This window comes from Argiope bruennichi, chromosome 4 (genome assembly GCF_947563725.1).
Source record: "Argiope bruennichi chromosome 4, qqArgBrue1.1, whole genome shotgun sequence".
Classification (NCBI taxonomy): Eukaryota; Metazoa; Arthropoda; class Arachnida; order Araneae; family Araneidae; genus Argiope; species Argiope bruennichi.
Genome location: NC_079154.1, coordinates 20643535 through 20662239, shown reverse-complemented (window position 1 = coordinate 20662239; position 18705 = coordinate 20643535). Strand labels below are relative to the sequence as shown.

Genomic DNA, 18705 nt, shown 5'->3' with positions numbered 1-18705 from the left:
ACAACAGACTAAGAAGCATTTACCGTCCAGACTTGTCAAAAATTGTAACATCAAAGCTTACAAGAAAAACCCATAGAGACAGGGGCTGGGCTTTGAGAAAAACTGTAGCTGAATCTCAAGAAGTAGTACCGGAAAAGAAAAAGAGGAAGACTACATACAAAAATAAGAAAAGGACTATCTACAAAAAGAAATGAGATGAAATCAAAAACATAACTTGTAAAAAAAACCAAGTCTCGCAACTCAGTTCTTCTATCGTAAAAAGTTGTGAGATCCATGTAATACCAAGTCGGTCAATTTATTCAGTCCCTACTTAAGTGTCCTTCTGTCTTAAGTTATTACGTAATTAGCTAACCTAACAACATCTTATAGTGACCATATCCATATTAAAAATCTTTTATGGTTTAAATCAATAGATTGACTTGGCAATCGCACTAAACAATCTAATTTAATATAATATGTTAATGTAATCTAATTTAATGTAAAGATATGTTGCTATTGACGGTAGGCGAGGATCGAACTCGCAATCTTTGGGTTCGTAGCCGAGTAACATAACCACAAGACAAAAGAAATTTCCCATGTCTTGTAGATGTTATCTGGCTTTTAAAGCATTGTGTTTTCATGCGATGGTCAAGTCAATCTATTGATTTAAACCATAAAAGATTTTTAATATTGATATGATCACCATAAGATGTTGTTAGGTTAGCTAATTACGTAATAACTTAAGACAGAAGGACCCTTAAGTAGGGACTGAATAAATTGACCGACTTGGTATTACATGGATCTCACAACTTTTTACGATAGAAGAACTGAGTTGCGAGACTTGGTTTTTTTTTACAAGTTATGTTTTTGATGGCATCGTATTTTACCTATCTAGATCTCTTCATTTTGTAATTATCGTGTTAACTTATATTCTAATAGACAGACAGACGCACTTTATCTGATCAGACTTTACTAAAAAATATATTGTAAGATTGTGCTAGTTTCAACCGTCTATTTCAAAGTGTTTTTGAGTTATCTTTGTCACAGACGGGCGGTCATTTTCTAAAAATGTGTTTTTCGAAGTCAGGGATGTCTAAAAAGTGGAAAATCTCGTCAAAATTCGTGTTCGAAATTTTTGACGATTACAATACTTTCTATATACTTCGAATAATAAAAAAAAATTAAAAAAAAAAAAAAGATTTTGTGACTGAAAAAGAAGTATGAAATATCAAAAAATGTCAATGTAATAGAATGATTGAGAAATCACTTCGATTTAATGACATCTTTTGCTTCATTAGAGAACATCAGATGTTAATCTGAAAAAGAAAAGCAGATTCAAATGTCGTGCAAAAAATTCGAAATCGACTCATTTATTGTGATTCACGGATTCTGTCACAGGTTTTCCCATATATAATGTTTCTGAAGCCATGTTTTCTCTATTTCTCTCACGACTGGAATACAGAAGATGGTAAGCGACATTTGATGACATATCTGAGCTCAAAAGCGTTTGTATGAAATAAAAATTGGCAAAATCGTACTTGTGAATGGATGTGGACGATTGGTACATTTATTTTCCATATTCTTTTAAATACAAGGTGGCCATAAAGAAAACTTCCTTGATATATTAACCTCCAGTCACTCTATTTAACCAATCGAAAAGCAATTTTAGATATTGTTATTTGAAACTATACATTCGAGATTGTCAATTTAAAACAATAGGGATCTCACTGTTATGTTACGTTGAAAAGATTTCCAAATTTTCGGACGGCAACTCCCACCATTTTTCTGAGAAAATTGATCAGCGCACTGAAAACCCTTAAATGACGTTAAAGCAATGCACGAATGATGAAAATTGGTTCCATTAAATATTTGCAACGACAAAGAACCACTAGCAACACAAGAAAGGAGAAGGAAAAAAAATTATTGGAATTACAAGTTTTAAATTACCGTTCTTCATGGACTTTAACGTACTGCATGCGGTAAATTGTTGATAACAATGACGAACGTAACATTGGTGGAGAAATCTTTATGACAACACGTTTTACGATACATTTCAATTCTGGCAAATCTCTAAGATTGTTTGTGTATTCCTCAGATTTCAAATAACAATAGAACCAGAAATCCATCAGAGTCAGGTCGGAGGATCGCAGTGGCCATGAAATTGGTAAGTTTCGCAAGATGACACTATTGCCAAATTCATTCATTTGTCGTACACATATGGCAACATGTGGAGCAACATTATCTTGTATCCATACAATACTATTAATGACATTTCGCTGCAACATTGTTGCATATTAAGCGTTTATGATGGAGCACGTTTTCGTATGTATAGAAGTTATATTTTCGAAAAAGTACGGATTGAAAACGAAAAAAATTGCGTTACCGCACAACAAAATTACTTTAGCTGCATGTAAAGACGATAATCCCACATCATGAGACCTAATGAAAGCAGTTCTTAAAGTATACGTTCCCAGTTATGTACCTCATTCAACCATAATATCCGCAGTGACCACCTGCTATCATCATCACATCTGATGAAGAAAAAATTTTGCTAAGTCGATATGCTGTTACTCGTTTCTTGGTTACAACATCATGAAACGCTGGAATCGATAAGACAACATCCATAAAATAGAATGCAGAATCTTGAGGTCTGTGGTTTTTGATATATATCCAAATCACTGGCGCACTTCTTGCAGTTTGTAGAAACATTCGGCAGAAATTGTACTATTCACTTCTGGAACAGCTTCAACACGAACAGGTGATTGTATGGACGGCTATCTATTACAAATGCCTCAAATCTCTTCTAATTTTTTTAACAAATCAACTACAGTTTTATGGAATATGGGCTGGTCTTAACTTATAATTTCGCTGACAAACTAGTATCACTTCAGCAGAATTTTCTCCTTTCAGATGAAACAGACTTATCAATTCACCTCATTGTTTCTCTGTAAGTGCCATCTTATTGGCAAGTTCGTACACCTGATTGAAGAAGCAGTTGACCCCTGTGAATTACACAAAATGTGTCAATGCAACTCCTCTTTGTGTTGTTATTGGTCCTTTACAATAATCTTCTTTGCAAATGTTTTACATTGCCAAATTTTGACATATATGTATTGTTGCAACGCCACTTATGGTTTTTTTAATGTGCTGATAAATTTATATAGGAAAAAAGTGAGTGTTGCCATAAGAAAATTTCATAATATTTTCAATATAACCTTAATCGTGAGAATTCTATTGTCTTAAATCATTTCAATCTCTCATGTATATCTTCAAATAACAATATCTGAATATTTTTTTTCTATTGATATATATCCAAGGTGGTTACGTACAGGGTAAAAAGAAAATCAACTTTGGCGACGGTGATTTGTTTTTAAATCGAGCCATTCATTTTTTTTCTAGTATACATTATCGATATGTTTAAATATTTTTGCACTGTCACACAAAAGGCAAAAGGTTATATATAGAAAATCCCCTTTGATTAAAGTTTATTTGTCTGTACCTTTCATATACCCAATGTGGAATCGCAATGGTCATTAAGCAAGGTAGCTGCTAAAAAAAACAATGCAATAGTTGATGCAATGCAATGGTAACTAAAATTAATACACATTAATGCCATAATAGTTTTCAGTGCTATGAAAAATAGCAAGACATTGACTTCTCACTAATGAAATTATTTATTTACGTGCTTTCGTATTTAGAGTCATGGTACAACATTTGTGTTTATTTCAGCAATCAAAATTATTTAAAGGTAATAATAGTGTCCGATTCTACGTTTCGAAAGCCCACTAAATACCTGTCACGAAAAACATGCCGAATATCCGCCAACTTGGACTAACACAGCAATAACAGAATTAGCGCAGTTGGCGAGAAATCATCAAAAAGGGAAAAAAAATTAAATTTTGGTGACTGTACAATATTCTTAGGTCAGCCCATTTAAAATTACGGTTAAAATCTGTTTTAAGGCACCTCTTATATTACTTGGATTACTTGTATGGTAACCCAAACTATAAAGCCAAGTAGTTCCACTAGAAACTCTTTGGTGACTACTTCATCTCATTTGGTTGCTTTAGAAATTGGGTTGCATTTTTTGCATTAGCAGCTTTACATCTTTAAGAATATAAAAGGGTATGCAAAGTATAACTCAACCAAAATTTCACCAAAAATTGTAATTTTTATAATATATATACTTTAAAAAATAACAATATTTTCTAACAATATTAGCAATATAAAGTTGCCATCACATACTCCATGTATCAGTAGGACTGCATTCAAACTACTTGGAAATAAAAATACATTTACTATTTCTTAATTTCTATAAAATAAAACTTGACTTTGCATGTATTTGTTTTCTAATTTATTTATTTATTCAGAAATATAACTGTAATATCCGAAAATGATTTTTCTAGAGCTGAATTCTATTTGATTTTTTTTCAAATGTTATAAATGCTTATTTATATAAAAAATATATCACAAAATTTTTTTAAATTATAAATAGTATATTACCTCACATTTACCTTTTTGTAATTTTCCTTTTATAGTAGAATAAATTGTGAGATATTGCGCTTAATTGATGCTATTGTGGAGATATATATTGGTTACTGTTTTAATTTTATAGTGAAAATCTTGACAACAAATCACATGTCACGATCTGTAATATGATGATTGATAGTTTATGCTTGCTTTCATCAGCTTTGTATCTAATTGAAGGAAAAGGAAACAAAATTTGAAAGTTTTAAGAAGATAGTAGAATACTTTATTCGGCACGCTAATTGTTCACGCGAATGTCGCTTAACGCCAAACTTGGCAATGTTAAAATTACGGCAACCCCTTTACCCGCCCTTCCGGTCGAGTCTTTCAAGGGTTCATTAGAACGTTGACCCGCATCGGCTCCCCAGCCCCCGCAGAAGCTGTAAACAACTTCAGTTTGTAAGGCTTAACAAAGCCAACCGCAATGCAATACCGCAATCAGCCATGTATTATATGATCTACTCACCGCAAAAGGAGTGTATATAGTGTAAATAAAGAAGTTTAAGCAAAAGTACAGTCCACTGCTCACTTCGAATCACCATATTTAAAGATATTTTTAATAACTAAAGAATGCAGTTAATTTTCTTGACAATTTGGATAAATCAAAGATTCATTGAGAAATATTAAACAGAATAATTTCCAATTTTACTCAAAATTTATCCCACATTGTTTCATATTTTGAATAATAGATAATATATATTTTGCGATTTCAATTTCTCTGCAGAATCTACATGTGCGAGACTGTAAAGCCTTTCATTTGAATAATTTTTCGGTGAAAATGTGAAATTATCCACTGCTTGATATGATTTTCAAAATTGCTAACATGACGCACTCTTGCGACTTGCCTTCTGAAATTGCAACCTTTGTGTCGAATTGGCAGTCGAAAAACGTGCCAAAGAAAGGGGGGGGGGGGGAAACGTGCCAAATAATTGGCGATTCTGCGCTTTTAGCCAATTTTTTATTGGTAAGGGATGCTTGGACATGTAAATGGATTAAGAAAGCATCCATACTTCATTTAAAGCAAACAGGCGGAATTTATCTGGAAGCAAATTTATATGTTAGAAGTGATGTTCGTAATGGCTCTTTTTCTATTCTACAGTCTCAGAACCATTTCTTAGCCTATATACTGTTCGAAATTTGCCACTTTTTATTTCATATTAAATTAATTCTACCAATGGTCACAGAAATTTCATATCAAATCAATGAGGCCCTTCTTTCAACCATCATCCATTTCTAAGAAAAATTTGAAAAGTATTATTTCATTGCTCATTCTCTCTCTGAAAAATCTTTTACCAAGCTTGGCAATCACAATCACAAAATAAAATAGCCATTGTAAAGATTTTGCCATTTTTAGTTTCATATGAAAGCTCATGACTTCTAAATATATCAACAAACGTATTCTGTCCCGTCCAAATCCATTTTTCTTCCTCAACCAGAGATACAGCAAAATAAATGACAAAACAAACAGATTCAACAGCAGGGTTGATATCGCTAATTTTCTTAGTAAAACGATTCGACCTCTTAGCAAGCGTAACTAATAAAGCGGAATGCTCTACCACATTATGTGTTGGTTTTCTCATTTATTATTTGCGCATTGCTCAAGGAGAATGTGTGAGCATTTTCCATAAACGCTTCACGGAATTCAGGCAAACTGCTTTTTAAAAGTCGAAGAGGCACAAAAACTCCATTTCCTCTCATTAAATTTATAATGCTGGTAAAAAAAATTGATTAAATTTTTTTAAAAATATGATTATAGATTTTAAAGGTAAAAAAGCATTTATGCGATCATTTTTGCTGGTGAGTTCCCCCCCCCCCCTCTCTCTCTCTTCCCTTTTCTCCTGTGCCATTATGTTGACTTATTGATTGATTCAACGCTTACTTTTCCCCTACATTCTCAGTTTTTTTTTTTTTTTTTTAATTTTTATTTTCTATTTCGAGGCTTTATGACTGAAATAAAGAAAGCCTGAAAGCTTCTTTTGCTTATTTTGTGATCTGAATTATGAATCGCAATATTATTTATATCGTTTGCAGTTTATTAAAGATGGATTTAATTTACCTTCTGATGCAACAAAATATTGAAGTTTTGATATTTTCAGTCTCTCTTGTTTTCATTCTTTGCATTCCATAATATTGTTCAAATGTAAACATACCTTTTTTTTTTTTTAAATTTACAACGACAACCCACTTTTACAGTCGTAGGAAACAAATTTCTATATGAAACATAAATATATCATATTTATACATAAATATACTGAATACATGTGCTTTAAATACAATTTTTATAATACATTTGAAAGAAAATGCCATTGAATACATAAATTCAATTTTCGATTTGTCGTCAGTCTGAACGAAATTATTGTAAAGCGTAATTTTTTGGAATGGTTCAGATTTATAATAGATTTTAGCAACAGCTTCCTAAGTCGGCGAATCATAAGAAATTATTTGCTTTATATTTCCCCGGTAAATTAGCAGTTTATTGATAAATAGGATATACTGCTGGTTAGAGAGCATAGTGTTATCTTCAGAATCATGAATTTGTTTGATGTTAAATGCATCTATGAGGCTTGAATCAAAGGTAGTATCCCCCCCACCAATAATTCTATTATCCTATGGTTTAGAAAATCGAGCTTTCCTTTACCTCTGAAGCAATCACTTTATTTCCCTTAATCTTTATTTCAATTAAGGAATGTGGCAGACTGTGTTTTGTCTATACAAATATTGTTATATAATATTATGACAATGTTCTTGAATATATGCTTTTTAAATTAAATAAAATTTTAGAAACCTTTTTCTAAAAGTACAACACAATTTAAAACTTGTTATTTAATTTCAAATTTGAAATCGTAATTAAGCATTAGTGAGCTAAAGTATAAGTACGGTTTTCTTTGTTTTGTATCAAAAGAAACCGAAAGTGGGTAAAAAATGTTAAAAGTGTTTAAATTAAAAATTAATCAAAATTTGTTTAATTTTAGAGATTTTTTTTTTTTGAAAAGAGATAAATTTATATGTTAAAGCTTTACCATTCTTCTTTCACTTCAGCCTCTTTTCTGTCAAAAATTCAGTCTTTTCCAGGATAAAAAATTAAAACCAATAAAAAATATAATAAATTGTTTAGGACATCACACTCATATGGCAACACATGCTGTAAAGTCGCACGTATGCGTAGAAAGAGCCAACGAAGTACTTATTGCCTGAACTGGAAAAATACTTGTCACTGCCCTGTTTCTTTTAGAGATGCATAATCCACGATTTTTTTGAATAACAAATAATATTGCTATTGTTATTTTTAAATATTCGTTCCAAATATCTGTTATTTCAATCATATTATTTATTAAAAATTATTACTTAATATTAAATATAAAATTTATTAATTGTAATTAATACTTACTTTAAGTAACGTGTGATTGAATTAATTTATCTGTTTCAACTTACTTCTTAAATTTTATTTTTTTCTCAAAACTATTTATTTAATTTATTTATTAGAGTGAACCCTTTTCTGGAAAAGATGAGTTAAAAATATATGTCATTTCTTTAAAATGTTTACTTTAGTCCTATATTCTGCCAATAGATAACGCCAGCAGTAAACAGAGTACATGTAATCAAAGTCAATCATGTCACGAGCAATTAAAAATGATCTGTATGGAATAGTGCATCATCAAATACGAATATCGGCCACTCCCGTAAAGTAGAGCGGTGACTTTGCACTTTCCAGTGAAGCCTCGCATTTTCCGGTGAAATCACCGCTCCGATAAATTTCAGTGATATGCAATTCAATGATACGATACGATAATTCCAATAACCGGTCCGTTCACTTTTCAATCCAATCACAGATTTCTTTCGAGAGCTTCCATTGGACAGATCGTATCGATTGTTACTTTGCAGTAAAGTCACCGCTCCGGCATATTCCAGTGATATCGTATCGATTGTTACTTTCTATCGTGATCCAAAACCTGTAATCGAAATATCATCAGTAAGATCGTATCAAGGATTTGAATCACACCCCTCTTTGAAAAGTATTGATCACTTGTATTTGTGACTTTTTGATATTGGTTACGTAATAACCGCTCTGAAAATATTCGTCATCCCTAGTTTCTTTCTCATTTTGCACATGTATTCGGAACTGGAGGGTTTCAGGTTCGAGACCCGATTCCACCAAAGAACCATCGTGTAAGGGGGTCTGTTGCACGTTAAATCCGTCCTGACCAAACGTCCTCCCGCTGGTGTGGTGTGGTGTGGAGAGGGGAGTGCCAGCCCAGGTGTCGTCCTCGTTATCTGACCGCGGTTCAAAATGACGAGGTCCGTCCCAAAATAGCCCAAGTGTTGCTTCAAACGGGACGTTAATATAACTAAACCAAACTAATTTGAACATGTATTATTTTACTGGCTAAATGTAAACACTCCTTTATATTATTCTATGAATGCATGCATAATCCGCAATTTTTTTAATAATAAATATTTTTACTGTTGATATTTTTAAATATTAGCTTCATATAACTAATATTTTGATCACTTTTAATTAAAAAAATAATTAAAAGTGTGTAAAGTATTTTAAATAACTGTAATTTCTTTCTAGCTATTTTCTCCAACGTTTATGTTTTTAGTTCTATATACTGTTAATAAATAGAGTTTACCGTTAAATCTGCTTTCGGATGTGTTGCGTTCGTGCGTCAACAAAAATAAAATGCAGACAAACTTACTATAAAACTAAATCTTATTACATTATAGATAATATTATCAAATTTACATCAACTTATTTTCATTCAACATTCTAGCATCGTTTTTCAACAACAAGTTCCAAAGTATCAATGTTGCCAAACTGAATTTTACAACTATTTACAAAATAAAATTTATAATTATTAAAATAATCGTTAGCTACTTTTAAATAAAATATTTGCGATTTATGTCGCAACAGATGCTCCAGCAAGAGCAGCTTAAAAATAGAGAGCCAGTTATCAGCCCTAATCTCTAGTTGTATCTTTCTCAGATTCGAAGTGATTCCTATGAATAATTACTGCAATATACTGTTTCGATTTGAAACAGTACTTCTAATATTCGAAGAGGAAAAACAATAACCATTCCTTTCATTTTTCAACTCATTCATTTTCCTTTAAAAAAATAAAAAAAAGTGTATCTCTTGGTCTGAGTGTTGAGCATATTTTCTTTCAAAGATTTATTGTCTTGAAGTAGGAATAACTTTGTCTTTCTGTTCATGTTCGGAACAGCATTTTTTAGGAGAGAGTTTATGTTTTAGGTTTAGATAATTATTAGATAATGGGATAGCTATGTGAAACAGCAAAGGCTCTGTGTTGAGGAATTGTTTCTACTTGATTGAATCAAATTGGAAGAATTAAATCATACCTTTTGACTAATTGAACTCAAATAATTCTGTAGTTGTTATCCGAAAAATAATGTTTGTATCGATAATTAAATCACCACCATGCGGTTACAGGGCATCACTTGAGATATCCAGGATTAAAGTATCATTAGAAGTAAAACCAGCTTGTTACATCTGTTACCGCAAAATGCGAATTCCGGTGTGATGAGATATGACATTAAACTAGGAAACATACAACAGTGTTTTTTTAATAATACTGTTGTATAATATTATTAATTATTTAGTTTATGTTACATTATCTGTAATAATATAATATATATATACTATATAAATGGCGCTAGTTTCGTCATCTTATAAGAAGTTTTTTATTTGTGATGTGCTCAAAGAAGTTAATAGTAAGCAAGCTGATTTTATTTATTTAACATCGAATTAATTTTTAAAGGGGAAAAGAATAGAACACCATGCAGCAAAATTATAATTTTTTGAAATATTTTAAATTCAAATTTCTGAGTACAGTCGAAATACTTAAATGTTAAGTACAATCATAACGTCATTTGTTGATTTTGAATAGTTTCCGCTTTTTAAAAGATTATTAAATGAGCAACCTTACGTATGAGTTTCTTTATACAACAATTGAAACCTCACACTCATCCTTACAGTACTTAAAATGCCTCTAGTACGGAATCATATATAACGAAGTATATAAAAAAATTATTTTATGGCACTAGTTATTGTAATTGACAAATTTCCACACTATGGCAGCAGCTGGCCGAACAAGAAAATTGATGTTTCTTTCCAACATGTGTTATGCATGTGTTGAATAATATTTAAACTAGTTGGAAAATACCAAACAAAATTGTAGAAATTTTAAAGCTTTTCTATGGTATCGATTTAATACACACAAATGAGAGTATGGGTCACTATTTTATAATGTGAACTAAGACAGAGTGCATTTCCAAAAAGTATTTGATACAAAAAATAGGAAACAGTTAAATTATTTCTAAATTAATAAATCTGGTATCAATGCTTAATACTGTCTCCCACATTTTTCAAAGGGTTCACATGAATATTTTTTTTCAATAAGGAATGCTAATCTGTATCACAAGCTTAAATAAGTGCAATTTCTCTGGTTAGGCTACCCATATGGCTACCCTACCATGAACATAATCTATATACATCCTTTATTCTTGTCTTATAATGGAAAATGCATAACAGTTGGACTTCTTTGTTTAATTACTAATGAAGTAGTTTTTAATTCTCACATTATTCATATGAAAGTGCAATAAAACCTGTATCTTATATATCCATCTCAAACAGTATTTATAAATTTTTTGCCTCATGTTCTTTGTACATCTTCTAATAATTTAATGCAATGGTGAAGTGGTCATTTGCCATTTAGGATTAAATATAACTTCAGCTTTATTGGACCTCTTCCACTTATAACATGGTGAAATAACATTTATGTTATAAGAGGAAGAACTCGTTTTTTAATCTTTAGGCTTTGAAGTTTCTTTTTTAGAACCATCTACAGGCCCTCTTATATGAAATTTCACTTGAATCTGATATGGAGCTTTGAATTGATTTATGGATTTGTTTTTTAAAGAATTCATTTACAATAATGAAAGGCTAGGTTTTTAAAAAATGACATTATGATTATCTTTTTAAAAGAATATATAGTCTCTCTGGTTTAATTGCTAATTAGAAATTTTGAATGATCCTGACTATTACTTTTCATTGATATATTACTGTATTCTAAAGTTAGACTTTTTTAAACACTTAGAACTTTACTTTTTCACTTTTTTTAACACTTAGAAATTATCATATGCAATTCATATATTTTGTTACTTTGTAAAAATTTAATTTTCATTATATGTTTTTGTAATATAAATTTTTAAAAAATATATTCAAAAAAGTAGTTTTATAATGAAATGCTTTGTAATTTTCTTAAGATATGTAGAATTTTTTGTCCGATTGATATTTAAAAAGTTTTAAATTGATACATGATTCTTTCAAATTTTTACATAATTATTTCAGAGGAAGTTGTTTCTTCTGAAGTATCTAGAACTATATTGAAAGCTCAAATTATGGGTATTATCACAGGCATACAGCGCTTTCACCAAAGAACATCATATACAGGTTAGTTTTATATTTTGATAAAACTCTGAATTATTCTTTAGTTCAATCTAATTAAATTAGCATTTTTTTTTTTTTTTATACTCCAAAAATAAAAGAAGTAATAAATCTACATTTCCAATTTTATAACTGAAGCTGATTTTAAAATACATTGTTTCCATTGATGTCTAATATTATATAATCTTATATTATATAATATTAATTAAATAAATAATAATTTAATATTATATAATTTAATTTTTATATTTCTTTTTATTTATATTTAGACTTTATCAAATGTCATTATTTTTTTATGAATTATAAATAATAATAACTTGTCTAATAGAATTGCAGACATACAACTTCTGCTAATTTCTTTAAAATGTCCTTTTCTTTTTTATAACATTTTTGTACTGAAAGTGTATTGAACACATCGTATAGCTAACTGTTAAATATAAAATTCAGTGATCTTTTTTTGAAACCATGACGCAGCTTGAAATTAGAAAGAATGAAAAATATATGTAATGCTGCAGGCTACTATTCAAATTTATGTTTAAAACTACTTAAAGAATTTGTAAGATAATAAGTACTAATCATAAAAATGAGATTTTTGACTTGGAAGTGTTGCAAAGTAAGCAAATTATTTTAGTCCTTTATCTGACAATTTTTCTTTTTTCCCCAAATCCAAACTTATTTTTATTTTTTAATTTTGTTTGAAATTATTTTGATTTTATATTAACATGAAAGAAATTTATGTGGTATATATTTGTTTATTGTGAAAGAAACTAGTGCATAATCAAATATGTCTTTTAAATCCCATGATCTTTTGGAATTCATAATGTTAGTTGAACTCCATCATGAAAAAGACTTATTATAAGAAAAGTGCCTCAATTTCAGCTTAAATGATCAATTGTTTCTTAGAATATTCAGTATAATGAGATATAAGATATTTTCTGTCTTGTTTTTTTTTTTTTTTAAGTTACATTTTAATATCTTGAAAGAGTATCTTTTATTTCATGTACAGTGAGAGCATTCTTCTATGCATTTGTCACACATCCCTAATTTCTGCTATACTTATTTTTTTAAAGAACTTTTTATTATTAATTTTATTAATCTTAATTTGATAGCAGAAACTACTTTTATTTTTTCTGTAATGTATGAAAGCTGATATAGTAGTAATTTTTAGCAAGTTGAAATGATAAAATATTTAATTTCAAATCACTTTGTAAAAACTTGGTTTCATTTTATTGTATATAAAAAAAATTTAAATTTAAAAATAGTTTTTAACATAATTGTAAAAAAAAATCTTAATTCAATCTAAATCATATTTAATAATGAGATCAAATAAACTCAATCAGATAAACTAAACTTTTCCAACTATAATGCACCACGTTGTTTTAAAACTATAAAATAAATAACATAAAATTTTCTAATAGCAATTAAGAAAGTTACTAAAATTAATATTAACAATATTTGATTTTATTCCGAATAAGTTTGAATGGACGATCTTTATAAATAAATAAAGGCAAAAATTTAAATTGCTTCTGAAATAATGCAAAAAATATCTTGAAAGTTTGGGTCCTCTTTATAGGGCCCATTGGAAATTAATTGCCTATTTGATAACCTAATCCTTATTGTTCCCTACTGTAATATGCAAGAGAGTATAGTATAGTAAACAATATCAACTTTTTACTAGATTTCATGGGATAATGTTTTATTTAAATGCATGATTTAGTCTGGACATTGATTTTCTGCATTCTTTCATCTGAAGAAATCTAAAATCTTTTTTTCCAACAAATGATCAAAATATTGCTTTGACCTCTGAATTTGAAAATATCAGCAATTATGCTAAATAGTTCCACACATTTTCATGTATTTACAGAGTTTCTGTCAAAATAACAGAAAGTTATCTTGCAGTTTTATGTTCAATTATTTTGTTGCTCAGATGACTGTTATTTAATTTTTGTAGATAGCTGTGCTTACCCAAATAGAGTTCATATGATTGATAATTAGCTTTAAATTGTAGATATTAATTGCATGGATTGTTTGGCAATTTCATCAAATCTATTACCTAATTAATAATTCAGGAACACCCTGGTAAAGGCAAATGCACATTGTTCTTGCATATATTAGAGCAGCAGCTTTTTAGAGCCTGCAATCATGGAAACTGCACCTACATGTACGAGAGCAATTATTATTGGGAATTATCATTTATTTTGTTTTCAGTATGGTATTATGTAAGATTGGAATTTACTAAATTTTTACCATTTTGTGCTTGATCTTGCAATTTTGTATTTTTCTAATGATACTGATCTCAGTATGATGAATTTAACCATCAATAATGAGTGCATACTATTATTGTCTTACATAACTCTGCATCAGTACAATTTCATAAAAAATGTTCATTAGTTCAATTCATCGAATTTGTTTTGAGTATCAGTATAATTAAATATTATGCTATGTTTTCTAATCAAAATTATAATAATAATTAAATATAAATTTAGTAATTATTTTTTATAATTAGTGGATGATGGAACTGGAGTACTGGATTGCATTTTATGGCAAAATGAACCTGCTGTACAAGATAAAATCATGGCATTAAAAAAAGACCTTACTTCAGGTATGTGCTTTTTTTTCTTTCTTTTTTCTTTTTCTAAAAGTAATGCAAAATGCAATGTCTATTTAGAAAATGTTAAATGTCATGATATAACTAGTTCTAATGATTAAGCAATGGCTAAATAATGAACAAATTTTCTATATGAAAGCTTAAATTTGTAATGAATTGATAGGGGAAAAAAGTCCTGATTTAATTTAGTTGTAGCTATCCAAAAAGGTTTATATTGAATTTGTGAAACTAAAAACTCTGATTATTATTGTAGTTATGGTTTGTCGCAAAAATGCTTTGTTTGTTATTATTCAAAAATTACTTTGGTAGTATATATGAGAATATTATATCATTGTTAGAATGCAATATAACAATGATTCCAATTATTGTAAATAATGAGTTGTATATAAATATCAAATATATTTTAATATTATATATATCAAATATATTATAAATATCAAATATATTATAAATATCAAATATATTTCAAATATATTCTAGAATATTGTTTATAAGAATGTATAATTCATATATTTTCATTTTATACACATTTATGTCTTTTTGTTATCTATAGCAAATTATTGTAGAATGGACAAATCTTTCTAGATTTCATAATCAATAGCATATTAATTTTTTCATTTATATATATTATTGCACATTGCTAACTTTTATTAACTGATACTATTAAGTATCCAGAGCTGTTGCTTCGTTTCTTCATAATAAAGGTTTTGGCTAGTAAAAGATTTTTTTTTCCTATATAGGTTGTTCTGAATTATCTGTAGATTTTAAAGTTTGTGCCCAATCTTTGTTGAAAAAGGCTGAAGCACCCACTATTATCAATGAGGAACTTTATACTCATGGAGATGTGATGCACTGTTTTGGAAATGTAAAGATATTTAGAGGAAATCCCAAACTTGATATACATCACCACTGTATCCTTTGTAGATCATAAAATTATATTAGGCTGAGCTAGCCTGATTGGTAGGGTGTTGGATTCGCATCCCTTGGGTTCGAAACTCGCCAGCCGAAGACTCTCAGTGTGTGGTGGTGGCTGGCGCACATATAAATCTGTCGTGGTCACAGAGTCTCCATGTCGAGAGTAATACCACTGGGGGTACTGGATCAGAGGTGATCGTTCTCTGGTTCAAGTCTAAATTTCAATCTGTGGTTGAATGAAAGAACTGCATGAATGAAGTCCACCCCATAAAAAGGGTTGTGACGTAAATCATACTCTTGGCCCTAGATGACGCTCCTAAAAAACAGGAGGTGTAAAAATTTCAGCTTAAATTCGCTGACTTAGTCAGCGGGCTTGTCTATGACAAGTGCCATTAGAAGCAACAACAACATAAAATTATATTCAATAATCTGATCATTTTATGTTGTTCATAGTTTTATTTAAAATTGAAAAAAAAAAAAATCAAACTTTTTACGAAAAACATTTATTTCCTTCTTTTTTTTATGAACTTTTAAATTTCTTTTTTTAAATCTTTCATTATATTTAGTGATTACTATCTATGCTTTGAATTTTTTTTCAAAATTTTAAATTGCATTTTTGATTGATGATTCCTTCTAATGATTGTTAATTGAAATCATATTTTTATGTCATCATTTTATTTTGTTGTGTATATACTGTTCTTATCATCTTTAAACTATGCCATTAAAGACAGACATATAGTTTAGAGAAATGTTTTAAATGACATAAAAAAATATATTTCATAACTATTTCAGTCAATTAATGCATAGTAAAAAATGCATAAATTCTAAATTGTTATTCAGTTTCCTGGTCTGATTTAAGAATATATTATTAGTACACTTACATTTTAAGCAAAAACTGTACCACTCTTCTGTGATCAAAACTGACTGAATGATATACCTTTGTATACTATTATTTTAGATGATTTTACTAGTTTGAACCTAGAAGAATAGAATCAGTTTTACTTAAAATGTTAGTGTGCCAAAAAATCTTACATGAAATGACTGAAGGACTGCATGCACATTTAAATTTTGTAATTTTTTAAATAATACACTTATAAATCAAAAGAACAAAAAAAATATTTTTTTTATTTACTTTAATATATATAATTAAAAATATATGTCTGTCCATAACAGTTTAGAAACTAGTACAATTAGAATTGTTATAAGCTCTTATCATAGTAGAAAGATAAGCATAAAAATATGGTATAGTTAAAAGACAATGAAGATGAGGAATTATAGAAGAGATGATTTATAAAGATTGGGAGAAGGGATGGTAAGATGTATATATAATAGTTATATAAAAGATTTCCGATGAGATCTAATGTGCAATTTCCTTTTTCTTACTTTATGCATGTGTTAATAATTATTTATTTAAAAACATTTTTATCAATTATCTTTAACATTCTATAGATAAAGAATCAGATGTGAATGCTGAGACTTTATGGATACTGGATGTCCTTATGACAAAACAAAATAACACTTGAAATGTAAATATATTCATAATCAAAATAAAATGGGTAGATCATACATATATTCTTATTTATTTTAAAATTTGCAGCTTTCTTTGTTTTGAAACTCATTCCATAAACTGTGATCTTTTTATAAATTTTCAATCTATAAATCATTGTTGCATTTTTATTTTCATATGTATTATATAACGGTTAATAAAGCTTAATTTCAACTTAAGAGTATTATTCAACTCTTCAATATTTTTTTACTGAATTTCTTATACAGAAATAATTTATTTAAAAAATAATGAAAATAAATAATTTGTACATCATTTTTATGAGTTTTGTTTGCATAAAAAGATACCTTGGGGAAAAAAAAAATTTGAATTGTATTAGATGAAAATAAGAATCATAAAAAAGTTGAGGAAAGCTTTGAAAGGAAAATATTTAAAATATAATGATATTGTGCAAATAATGAATATCTGCTTGAAGTAAAATTTATGCATGAAATGTTTCATATTTAACTTCAAATGTCATTTAGCCGAGGACATTCATGATAAAAATAACTATTGTAATAATATCATCTGTGGAAAATGCAAAAACTTTGAACATTCTGTGTTATTGTTTTGCCCTTATAAATTTGCTACCACAAACTGTTTTTAATTTTTCACATTGTTCACTTGTAGGTAGGATCATTTTAAATTCATTAATTAGTCCAATTAGTACAACATTTATTAGAATTATGTTACCATAAAACATTTATTTTAAATATATACAAAACATAAAAGGGATAGATGCTTAGCAACAGCATATTTAATTGTTCACTTGGCCTTTATTAAAGCTTTTCAGTTGTAGAAGGCACTGCCTCAGCTTCTGAAGCAGTCAGTTACAGTTAATGTCACTTTAATACTTATTTCTCTTCCTTTTAGCTGAAATAATGGCATTTTTTGATTAGTGCTCAATTATAAATTGCTAGCCTTATACTCTCTATTATGATAAATAATTTTTTAAAAAAGTCTTTTGTACATGTAGGATGTTAAAATATCAACTGATCACATAAATTTAACAATATCAAATGATTGCCATATTGTCTCAATGTAAACAAAGCTTAAATGTTAGAGGTTTTTTTTTTTTAGTATGATCCTTGATACTATTTCAATAATTGATAATTGGATTTTTAATCTTAAGTCCTTTTGAAAAGTAACTGTTTATTATAAGATGACATGACATTGCTAGAATTGCATTTTATAAAAATACTGATACTCGCTAATTGTTTTTGTAAAGATAAGTCATACTCACACTGTTGAATTAGCAGTTATGTCATCATATATTTTCTGTAATTGTAAAAATTGATTAGAGCTGTACAAAGTTTATTAGTTTTGATAATAAAATTTCAATATGCTACATTTTTATGTATTTTTCTCATAAAATTTAAAAATTGTTTCATATATATTAATTTTTTTAAACCCTCCAATATAAAGCTTAATAATAACTTTACTTCATATTAGGAATTGGATACTGTTTGCTGAATTTTAATTATTTTTTAATCAAATTTCTTAAACCTAACAGATTCCACTGATTAATTTGTTTGGCCTTATTAATATTTTGATATTTTACTTAAATTATTTTTTCATTTAATCAATATCTGTAAATGAATGATGCAATAAACAATGATTTTAATGTGTGTGCATGGCCTTGTAAAGTAAATGAAAATATAAGATTAG

At 28.6% G+C, this 18705-nt stretch overlaps 1 protein-coding gene across 1 annotated transcript; it reads left to right on the top strand.

Moving 5' to 3' along the window:
* The first annotated feature begins 10022 nt into the window (after window positions 1-10022).
* Window positions 10023-17183, top strand: LOC129966770 (CST complex subunit STN1-like). Its single transcript, XM_056081330.1, has 5 exons — window positions 10023-10236; window positions 11876-11977; window positions 14478-14573; window positions 15320-15490; window positions 16944-17183. Exons 1-5 carry the CDS (start codon window positions 10173-10175, stop codon window positions 17015-17017), a joined length of 507 nt encoding a protein of 168 aa, XP_055937305.1. The 5' UTR covers window positions 10023-10172; the 3' UTR covers window positions 17018-17183.
* The last annotated feature ends 1522 nt before the right edge of the window (window positions 17184-18705 follow it).

What these genes read in the sequence shown, in the direction of transcription:
- LOC129966770 (XM_056081330.1), top strand. Translation starts at nt 10,173, where the DNA reads ATGGCGCTAGTTTCGTCATCTTATAAGAAGTTTTTTATTTGTGATGTG. An exon ending in TGTGCTCAAAGAAGTTAATA is followed by an intron (nt 10,237 to 11,875) that starts GTAAGCAAGCTG and finishes TAATTATTTCAG; the next exon opens with AGGAAGTTGTTTCTTCTGAA. An exon ending in CCAAAGAACATCATATACAG is followed by an intron (nt 11,978 to 14,477) that starts GTTAGTTTTATA and finishes TTTTATAATTAG; the next exon opens with TGGATGATGGAACTGGAGTA.